Source organism: Euprymna scolopes, chromosome 21, assembly GCF_053919585.1.
Source record: "Euprymna scolopes isolate OS-2025 chromosome 21, ASM5391958v1, whole genome shotgun sequence".
NCBI classification, from domain to species: Eukaryota; Metazoa; Mollusca; class Cephalopoda; order Sepiida; family Sepiolidae; genus Euprymna; species Euprymna scolopes.
Window position 1 is genome coordinate 72,873,399 of NC_136502.1, and position 11,971 is coordinate 72,885,369.

Sequence of the window (11,971 nt, forward strand, 5' to 3'; positions counted from 1 at the left end):
ACGGTGATCTCATTTTGGCTTAGAATCTCTTCAATGGCAATAATGATCTCAATCAGGACTTACTATTCACTTCCACAAGAGAAAAAGGATAGTGTAAGCATTACCAGAAACTGTTTCAGTGCAGATTTCGATTGAACCAGAGGTGGGTTGCTGTTTTCTCGATCAGGATTGGAATGGATTTTCAGATGTAATAAATGCCCTAATGATGCACCAAATTTAAGTCGAAATTAAACAGGTGTCACCTCTCTCTCTTCCCTAAATGGCTATTGAAGCATACTTGACTTTTTTTATTGAATCGAACTGAATTTTAACACCATCATCATGTAATATCAACACCAAGATATTATATATTCAATAGTAAAAAAAATGACATTTTTTTAACATGTTCAATGAAATAATAATTTTTAAAACAAAAGAAAATAAACGTTTGTATTTTAACATCCAGGAAAACACTACAAAAACTATACTGCACATAGCCTTTGCCTGAGTTTTGGTGCATGGGTTCATCTCAACTACTAATGTAACTTGTGTTAAAAAAAAAAATCAAGAACATGAAATTAATATTACTTAACTAACTGTACCTACCCATCACCCTATGATTTTATTAAAAGTAATGTAGGCGTTTCTTATGTGTATTTGTGTATGTATGATTGCACACATATGTCCATACACATTTATCGATACACCCACATATGTACATGTTTATACACATTCATGAAAACACAAATAATCTAACTATACAATCCAACGTTACCCAGAATTCATTAGTTTAAAAATCTGTTTTCTCAATATGTAAGGAACACAAATAACTGGATGATAAGTGGATCTTTTATTTTTTTATAAGTGGATCTTTTATTTTTTTCTTCCCACTTCATCAAAGTAAAAAGTCAACTGCAATTAAAAAATAAGAATAAATGTAAAAATATCTCCATCCTTAGATAGAAATTGTACTCTGAATCATGTTTTCAATAGGCTGGTATCCTATCACTTTGATCATCGCATCAAATGTTATAAAAACACAGATTATGAGCACGCTGTGGAAACGTGATTGTGTAAGTCAAATAAAATTCAATTGAAGAAAATCATTCATCAGAGAGGAAGAGTGAAAGTGAGAGCAGTGAAATTTGAAAAATTGATTAGATTTCTTCCAGAAGTTATTGGTTGTAGGAAGATGACATAGGCTTTTGAGAGAATTAACTCCTTCGACTCAACTTATAATATGTTCATTAAATATGAAATTAAAAAAAAATCAATTATGAATGAAATTTTTGTTTTTAAAAACAGAAAAATATTTGCCAAAAGTGATGAAACATTTTTAAATATATATCTTTTGTTAATTAGCTCAGAGAAATATGTGAAAAATGGATTCTTTTTCGTATATACAATGAAAAAATTATATATATATATATACATTGTCTGTAACATAAGGACAGCCTGAAATGACATATATTCTACGTGATGAATTGGATTCTGATCACCTTGTTGAGAAACTAAAAGCCTAACCCTAACTTCATTATCACGGAGAAAGTTCATAATTTTTGAGAAATGCTTGAACTAAATCATTTATTTAATCTACACAATGAGAATAATTTCTTGTTCAATGATTTCAAATATACATCAGATCAATTTACATGTGATGCGGTAACTATTATATTCCTGATAAGAGGTATCATTAGTTACTGGTTTCAGACAGATATCCCCATCAGGGATACTGTAACACTTTGGCTGCTGGAATCCTCAGCCATCTTTAAGATATGTTGCATCCATTCATTTGTTTTATTTTTCATTAGATCCTTCATCAGGGATTGAACTGACAAGCTTTAAGTAGAATTCAGTTTAAATAATGCATTTATCTTTTCATATTATTCGGATTCTTCGGACTACTGTTCTCATCTTGAGTGTTATTTTCACAATGTTTCGATCGATGTAATCTCCAATCTTCTTCAGGTGTATCTTGCCGAACTCAGGAATCTTTCTGTTGAACTCGAAAATCTTTCTATAAAATTCAGGAATTTGCATGGAATTTTGAAAAGACCCCTTTATTTCATTAACGAGGGTAGCATACTCTCGTTCCATCAGCCATAACTGGGTAGAAGTGTTAAGTAATTCACAGTTGTATTTAAGAGTCACCTTGCACCAAAGATTCAAACAATATGAATAATCAATGTTTATTTCAATAATTCAGAAGCATTTATCTACTTAGTCATGTGTCTACTGGATATGAAACAGTTGGTTGAGGAATTTTCTAGAGTGAAGTGAAGACGGGCATTATTAGCTGTTGATTTCTTTGCTCCGTGTATTTCTCTTTCTCATGTCGTTTTAGGTGGATGCGAAGATAACTGTTCTGGCAAAACTTTTTCTCGCAAAGATGGCACTCGAACATGTCGCCCGTGTGGATACGCATGTGAACTTTCAACCTTTTGTTCAACGGAAACCGCTTGCCGCAGACCTCGCAGGCAAAAAGCTTTTCGCCCGTGTGGGTCTTCATATGAAACATGAGTGTTGACCGTAATGCAAACGCTTTGCTGCACACGTCACACTGAAACGGTCTCTCCCCAGTGTGAGTTCTTAAGTGGATCTGTAGACTGTACTTGCGCACGTACGTCTGGCCACAGAATTTGCAGCTGAACGGTTCTCGCGTGTGCACCAACGAATGTCTCTGCAACGTTTTATCGGTCGGGAACTTTTTGTTACACACTTTACAGCAGAACGGCTTTCCCCTGCTGTGCATCTGTAAGTGACGTTTGTAACTACTTTGTGTTGCAAGTTCCATGTAACAGATTTTGCAGAGGTATGGTTTAATACCTGTATGTCGTCGTAAATGTCGTTTCAAGCTGCTGTCAACGGTAAAGTTTTTACCGCAGATGCTGCAGTGATATGGTTTTTCACCGGTGTGGATGCGTCGATGATGCGGCAAATGATCGCGTCGAGCAAACTTTTCACCGCAAATATCACACGCAAACGGCTTCTCATCCGTGTGCGTGCGAGAATGTTTTATCAAACTTCCATTTTCAGCAAAGTCCCGCCCACACACATTACAGTGATAAGGTTTCTCTCCCGTATGAACTTTCCGATGTCGCTTCACACTTCCTTTCTCAGAAAAATCCTTCCCACAAATGTCACAATTAAACGGCCTTTCTCCAGTATGCGTTCGGAGATGAATTTCCAAACGACAACGTTTCGCAAAGTCTTTGGAACAGACCTTGCACTGGAAAACCTTTTTTGTCTCGTGCAACTCAAGGTGTGCATCCAACAGTTTGTTTGTCTGAAATGCCTTTTCACATTTCTCACACTTGAAGGGTTTTTCCACCTCAGGTTCTTCGGAATATGGCTCGATGGTTGCGTCACTGTCAACGCTTTCATTGTCAGAGATCTCCTCAAGTTCCTCTAGTACTGCCTTTTCAGGTGAATCATTTTGCTGCTGAGCATTTAACTGGCTCGAGGTTGGCATCTCCATGTTTTCAAATGGATAACATCTGCTGCCAGTGCAATTATTATGATTCTTATTCTGGAATAGCGAGAACAGCACCAATCAAAAGTTTTCGTAATTCAGGCATCTATAAAAAAAAAAAACGAAAGAAAAAGATTTTAAAAGAATTGAATACAAAATAATTACGAAAATCTGGAATGTAAACCAACAATTAGCATTAAAAAAAAATGATGCAAAAATGAACATATGATAATAGTAGTAAAATCCATCTGTTAAAACATCAGTGATACATTAAATATCGTCAGTGATACATTAAATATCATTAGTGATACATTAAATATCATCAATGATACATTAAATATAATCAGTGATACATTAAATATAATCAGTGATACATTAAATATCATTAATGATACATTAAATATCATCAGTGATACATTAAATATCATTCTTAGGTTTAGTCTGCAGACGTGGAGAAAACGGAGATATCTAAGATGAAGTAGGGAAGCAAACGTTATCTACTTAGTACTGACTGATTACCTGAAAGCATATAAACATATGCAATGCTGCAGGTTTAATAGGATACATAGATGTTATGGATGGCACACCTGCAATAGGATATATATTTTGCTAAGAAAAGAAAGACCACTCAAGAAATCTGATGGCTTTTTGAAATAATAATGTCTCCTTAAAGACGAGGTGACATGGTGTGATTGGGGGGGGGGGGGGGCTGAGACTTTACAGAAATTATAGTCATTCCAGATGGTGGGCTACTTATCTGTAAGTTTTATGTCCAGTGATAAAATGGGCCATAATTTTCAAGTAATCGGGCTGTGCTGTGTGTTCTACCGAGAGTGAATGCCAGTGAACATGACAACGTGACGTCATTACCAGATCAACATGTAGGTATATGATGCCTGAAGTTTCTTGTGTTCAACCATGTGATCACGCTAATAGCCATAAAAAAATATTTTTCATTGCCCCTTGTATATTGGCTGTGGTAATTTTATGAAGGTAGTTCAAACATGTATTTTTTTTTCTAAAGAAAAAGAACAATTCTCCATTTAGATAGTTATATAATTGCAATAATTGCACATTGGGATAATTTTAATCTAACAAACAGTAAGTGAACTTGTTTTTGAAATTTTCTTACATGTCTATCGAAGAAAATCGCATATTTCATTTTATTTATTTTTTTAAACAGCAAAACAAACAATTTTTATATGAGAATATTTTTCAGTCTATTCTTTTAATAATAAATAAAACTTTTCATTGAGTATTTTCAAATATTTTAAACTTTGAAGCATTTTCCAAGACAGTTTTTTTTAAATTTTTTTTATTTAACTAAAACGATTGATGAATTGTATATTTTAGCACCGGGCATAATTTATTTCTTTGAAATATATTTAAAACTTTTTTGTTTTTGTTTGTTTTATAACATTTCAATTGTAAATAATTTACATGACTGAAATGGGAAAAGAAATAGGAAATTTTCTGTTCTCTCTCGAGACATATTCCCCGACATATTCTCCTGAGACTAATTCATCTTAAAAATTCATTAACTAATCAGTTTTAATGAAAGTCTTGATATGAACTAAAAATAAAGACTACATTAAATTTTAGTTAACATATTTTCTTGTGTTTTATCTTATAAATACATGGGTAGTTCATGGGGAACGTGGACCCTGTGTAAATGGTGTTTTTATTTAATGATTGCTCTTTGAAAGCATTTTCTTTCACTTTTTCCGTATATATCTCAAACTTTTTTTTTTAATTGTGCGTGTATTTATTTAAAAAAATTGGGGGGGGGGGGATAAATTTGATTCATACTTTTATTTTGTGCTTGTTTTTATTTTATTTCATTTTTTGTTATTATTTTCTCAGGTTTGTTTTCCATACACACATAGATTTGAAAAAGTTGTCATAAAACAAATATATAACAAATAAATGTTATCAAAGGCAAGACTGCATATTTTTTCGGTGTGTTTTTAACAGTATTTTGTATAGTTTTTTATTTTTAACTCCTTTTCCCAAACTTACTGTGTTCATCAAAGATTCCTGAGTTTGACAAGATACACCTGGAAAAGGTTGGAGGTTACATCAACCGAAACATTGTGAAAATAACACTCAAGATGAGAACAGTAGTCCGAAGAATCCAAATAATATGAAAAGATAAATGCATTATTTAAACTGAATTCTACTTAAAGCTTGTCAGTTCAATCCCTGATGAAGAATCTAATGAAAAATAAAACAAATGAATGGATGCAACATATCTTAAATCATGGGAGTAAAAAAAAAGTTAGCCTAAATAAAGGGTCCAGTTTGAATATGTGTCAGCCTATGTCACGGTAAAATATATTGAGCGAGTTTATAACAGTATTTTATCTAGTGTTATATTTTTAACTCCTTTTCCAAAACTTATCATCAGAGTCGGTTGCCATTTTTAATTTTCCAATACATTGGTAAACACTGTATGTTTTTCGAGCTGAATAAACATGTTACATTAAATAAAAACACTAAAAAAATATCCAGTTAGGTAGAAAAGTAACTTATAGGGGAGAAAGACATTCCCCACATAAGAAACAACTATGTGTCTAATAGAGAGGCAAGTAAATAGAAACTTTAAAAACAATACAAATGAAGCCAAATTTTTATTTTTCACTAATTTTAAGGAGTGATAACTTAGTGTCACTGATAAAAACAAGTTAGAATACCTCAGACATATTTATGTCAAATTGATCTCTCAATCTAAATTCTAAAATAATTGTTTTTGGCTTTCTTTCTGCCAAGTTTTTCAGAGTGTTCACACATAGCTGTCTAAAAAATGTAGAATCTAACTTTGGGGGTGATTTACTTGAGAGATTAAATTTTTGTTATAGACAGATATTTTATGTAATTGCCTAAAGAAGTACAATCTCACTTTCATACTTGTAAGGAATGAGCACCCATAAGATTTAGATTTTAATGGAGTCGGTTCTGAGTATCCTGAATCAGTTCTGGAAATTGCTGAAACAGTTTACGATTTGAAAACCACCTTCATTCTGTTTTTTTAGTAAGTTTTTTCAACTTATTTTTTTATCAACTAAAAAATTGTTTTTTTTAAATTCTTATTCACCTCAAACAAGGCATAGTGCCACTTGGATGTATAGGGCTACTGTTTGGAACCATATCAATAGGTACACTGTAGGGAGTTGAGCAGTGAGTCTGTTCACATTACACTTCTGCATGTCAGTATAGTCAGGGAAGTAGGAAACCGGGAAGGAATTCCAAAGTCTAGCAGTTTGAGGGAGAAAACCACTGATACCATATAAAGCTTTCCGGCATCTAAGGATTTTTACAGTGGAGGGGTGGGATTTTGTTGCTTGACAGGTTAGTTGTGTATTTATGTTGAGGGGGCACAAGTGTTACGAGTTTGTCAGAGCACACCCCACATAGCACTTGGAGAATAGGTACAGGGATGCAACAGTGCAGCAATAGGACAGGGGTTGGAGTTTGATCGACAGTGCAGGATCTATTAGGTTAGACTCTTTTCTAGACCCTGTCTTAGAGCGAGAGACAGCAAGAAAGATGTATCAGATGTGGCAACAATGTGCATTTGTAGTGATATAAAATATTCTCATGTACGAGTAGTTTTCAGCATGATAGAGAACACATCTTCTTTGCAGCAACCTTGGCAATGTCTTCAATGTATTTGTTCCAATTCATGTTGCCTGTGAATGTTAAGTCAAAGAGTTTAAATAAAGAGATTTCAGATAACATATCATTAGTTATGCCAATCAGTAATTGAGAAGGTTTCTTGCAATTGTTAAAGGAAAGTAGCTTTGTCTTGGCAGCATTGAATGTTACCGTACATTTATATCTCCCATTTCACTACAGATCGGACAGCATTTTCTAAGGTTTCAACCATTGCCTTTGATATATGTTCATTCATTTTCCCCTCATCTGTTATAGAGCATAGTATCATCAGCAAATATACTCATCTCAGAGACAATTTTATCAGGGAGGTCGTTTATGAATATGAAGAATAAAAAAGGTCCAAGGATCGACCCCTGTAGCACGTCCGTATTTATATCATGCTATTTTAATGTACAACCATCGAGGACAACCTATAATTTTCCCTTGTCTAACAATTATTTGATTATATTAAGTATTCATCCAGTAATACCATATGATTTGATTTTCATGAGAAGACTTTTGTACCAAACTTTGTTAAAAGTCTTCGATATATCAAGGGCTAATGCCCTAGCTTCAACTGCCTTCTGCAGTGCATGATATATGCATTCAAAGATTACAGTTAAGATATCTGCAGTAGAAGGGATTTGTCTAAATCCATACTGTAAGTCAGAAAGAAGTTTAATATCTATGATGTGGTGGATTAGTATTCGATTGATTAAGGACTCAAAGCTTTTAGCGAAGAGCGGAAGGAGGCTAATGGGGTGATAATTGAGTGGGTCAGTTCTTTCACCAGAGTTTTTGAATAGTGGTACCACAGAAGTAATTTTCCAGCAGTCAAGAAAGCAAGATTTGGTAAGTTATTTGTTATAGAGTTGGGAGCAACCTCAGTGGAGCTTTTTGTTACTAGTATAGTACAGAGAAGATCAGGTCCACATGCCTATATTGTGTCTAGGTTTTTTATATCATGAACATGAGAAGGGATGATTTTCAAATCATTGAGTGTGGCTTCTGTCCACAAAGGGAAATTTGGGAGAAGGTAATTTGTTGGCATAAAAATCACCAAGTACATGTACTGTCTGAGCTCCAGTATATGGCCTGACTTTCATGAAAAACACTCATCTATCTTAAACTACTATCAATAATTTCCCACACTCTTTATCTGTGCCTAAACCTAAACGTATTCCATGAACAAAGCTTCTTTCTTAGATCTGCACGCCTGTGGAACTCTGTTTCGTTTTTCTGTTTTCCAACTGACTACAATATGGTCGTCCTCAAGTTCAAGGTAAACAAATTTTTGATAAGCCATCCACTTAAGTTATCCAATTTACCAAATTTTCACTACTAACAATTACTACATGTTTCGATTGACTACTGTACACTTATTAACCTTTATCCTTGAGTGGCCTTAGGGCCTTAATAAGCCGTGACTCCTTTGTAAGAAATAACAAAAAAACTCGAGCACTTGTATCTAAGGAGAATGTTGCATTTATGCTGTCAGAGAAGTGTTTTTTTAGAGTTCAGTCCTAGGTCGAAGGAGAATAGCAGAGAAAATATAAGTAACTAACACTATGTTGCAAGGTTAGTCTGAAGCACATAAAGGCCTGGTTGACTGATTCTAGTTTGGATTCTCTAGTCAAGTGGAAGGTGTTATGAACATAGACTCCAAATTTGTGCCTATTTGAATTCTTACAGCAAAGTGTTGGAGGGGGGGAGCAGACATATAAAAGTAGTTAATTTCACTTAATGCTAAGATATCTGGGAAGTTTGATAGGAGAAATGATTCTACATCATTAAAGTTAGTTCTAAGCCGACGGATATTTGTGAATGTGAGCCTCAGAGAAGGAAGCAAATTGGTTTTGTTTGAGTATGTGTCTGGGTTGATCATATCTTGTGTTTTGGATGTCATTTTATTTAATAATTTCAGTTTTAGGATAAAAGGAGTTGGACAAAGTGGGCGTATACCAAACATGCATACACAAGTAGACTATTAGCCGACTTGTCATCTATAGGATTTGTGGCCTCAGAAAAGCCCACCGGAAATGGGTGCAGGGTCCCTTTCCATGTGTGACATGGCACTACAACCATCTCGATATTATATAATTGATGATAGAGCAACCACTTTAAGAGCTACTTAAGAGTACTGTCAGTCAGAATACAACAGCCAGACAAACTGTTAAACTAGTACCCTCAAACCCGTCAGACAAAAGTGGCCCAGACTAGTTGTGGCAAGCAAGCACCCCCAAGATGTCCAGTTTTAGAGGAAGAGAATATGGAAGTAGGGGGTAGAATTAATTGCCTGAGTCGGGAAACAAGGCCAAGTACTGGGTGTCTTTGCTGAGTCCTTGTTATCGCACCTCTGTGCCTAGCTAATAGCCAAAAAAGTATGAAAGCCGGGTGATAGGCAATCTACCTACTCCTTAAGCAAAGTTTGTAAACCGGATAATTTGTTTCAGTCACAAAGAAGACTGTTGAGTAGGACTAAGAAGACTTCTCTCTCTTACTGGTTTGGTGCTATGACGTACGAGGTCAGTAGCACAGGTTAATATCAATTATCCTTCTTCTAACGAGATCAACGGATCCATCCAAAATAAACCCTAACCAATCTGATTGGCTGTCTTTTACATTTTGTTGCTGCTTTATAATTGTAAACTGTTTCGATTATTTCCGGGACTTGGGATCCTCCATTAATATTCAGAACTGACTCCTCAAAATTGAAATCCTCTATGTGCCCATTTTTTTTACAAGTATACTCCTTGTTTTGGGGTGGGGATAATATATAATGTTGGGGCTACAGTTTTACACCCCCAATAAAAGCGAAACAAAAATGAAAGTAAAAAAAACAACTTTTAGGCAACACGGGGAAAATAGTTATTTACATATAAATTAGAACCCCGTCACCGTTGTCATTTTATTTCCTTTGTCATTTATGAATTTTAATTTAAAAAAGAACTTGGTTTTATGGCAAAAATTAAAAATGTAGCTTTAGGGGTTTGTTTTACTGTACACAAAGATTCGAAAAAGTTCACACGAAACAAATATAGAACAAATAAATGTTATCAAAGGCAAGATAAGTTACTTTTCTACCTAACCGGGTATGTTTTTTTGTGTTTTTATTTAATGTAACATGTTTATTCAACTCGAAAAACATACATTGTTTACCGATGTATTGGAAAATTCCAAATGGCACCCGCCCGACTGTAAACACCGTACTTTTTCGAGCTGAATAAACATGTTACATTAAATAAAAACACTAAAAACATACCCGGTTAGGTAGAAAAGTAACTTATCTTGCCTTTGATAACATTTATTTGTTATATATTTGCTTTGTGACAACTTTTTCGAATCTATGTGTATAGTTAAACAAACCCTCGATTAGTTTAGTCTGATTTTCCAAGCGGTAACAGGAAAATTAATTCACCGTATTATGTTGTCATACATTTTTGTGTATTTCATTTTGTTTTTAATTTTGCAAATGTTTTTTTCTCCTGATTTTTGCAGATTGATTGCGAATTATTTTGCAAATAATTTTTCTAATTCTTGTAAAATTTTCTATAATCTTGGAAATTCATAAATAATATATAAAATAAAGATAAAATCCAAATTTTCTGTTTTTTTTTTTTTTTTTTTTTTTAATTAAACAGTGCCACCCGATGTGAGGGCTGGTGCCAGGAGTAAGGGAAAATATGCTTTTAATATTTGCAATATAAAAAAGGCGAAATTTTCCTCAGTCACCGCTGGCGCTGGTGACAAACAAACCGACTAATCGTTATAATTTGGCAGTCATTTTGGAAGTCAATCGCTTCAATATATCCTTTTCAATGCGAGAAACAAAACGTAAATAAATAAATTTTACCAAATTTGCTATATTACCGACTTTTTTGTGGCATAACTTTACTTCCGTTGTTTTTGATTTTGTCTTTTGTTGTTTTTTATTGTATGTGAAGAAAATCTTATTTGATTATCACAACAAAAATAGGCATAAAAAGTCAGGCATTTTTGTGTTACCTTGCGTCCGAAATGACAAACACAACGATTTAGTTAAAACTTTGGGAAGCATTAAAAACAGTATATTTGATCCGCGGAAACAAAAAGCAATTCAACAAAGCCGCTCCGCAGATGAATTTTAATTAAGCGTTATCTTTTTTCGCAAACATTCTCCAACCAACAAATGACGTCATCACTTTCAGTATAAAACGTTTTTAACACACTATAGCGGTAACTGGTAAGTGGCAACCCTATAGTGGTAAAGGAGCTGACATTAGTTTCTTTCCTCCTCCTTTAATGTACTTAAAAATAACTAGCTTCATACAGTGTCCCTAAAATAATTTATTAAAATTAAATCATTTAACCATAAGCGCATTTGCATAAATTAAGAGTATTCCAATTTCGTTCGTGTGTGTTCCAACCTCCCAAATTCTTTCAGAAGACGTTATTTTATAATTTAATAAATAAAATTCTATAATATAATTGTAGAATTACAGATAGAATGAGTTTTCGATTTAAAATTTACTTTGTAATTTAAGATTTAGTAACAGTAAAAAATACCAATAAAGATTTAATTTATATCAATTTCTTCTTTTTAAAAAATAACTTGGTATTTTGTTTTGTCCAATAAATAAAAAGAAAAAGAACTTTGTATTTACTTGCCTCCCCACGAGGGCAGAATCAGACAAAATCGGTTTTTATTGTGGGGAAAATTCAGCGCCCTGAAAAGGGGTACTTTGAATTGAGACAAAAAATAAAATTGCCTCAGTTTAGAAGGATTTCTGGGTTTGTATTACTGTACACATAGATTCGAAAAAGTTGTCAAAAAACAAATATATAACAAATAAATGTTATCAAAATCAAGATAAGTTACTTTTCTAC

General features: G+C 33.7%; 1 protein-coding gene across 1 annotated transcript; it reads right to left on the reverse strand.

The window, feature by feature from the left end:
- Positions 1-814: 814 nt before the first annotated feature.
- On the reverse strand, positions 815-11,293 carry LOC145242485 (uncharacterized). The gene is made up of 2 exons (XM_080105542.1): positions 11,111-11,293; positions 815-3,557 (listed from the first exon to the last, which is right to left on the reverse strand). The coding sequence occupies exon 2, from the start codon at positions 3,455-3,457 to the stop codon at positions 2,246-2,248; it is 1,212 nt and encodes a 403-aa protein (XP_079961668.1). The 5' UTR covers positions 3,458-3,557; positions 11,111-11,293; the 3' UTR covers positions 815-2,245.
- Positions 11,294-11,971: the final 678 nt, after the last annotated feature.

Excerpts from the sequence above, each read along its gene's own strand:
- LOC145242485 (XM_080105542.1), bottom strand. The coding sequence starts at position 3,457 with ATGGAGATGCCAACCTCGAGCCAGTTAAATGCTCAGCAGCAAAATGAT.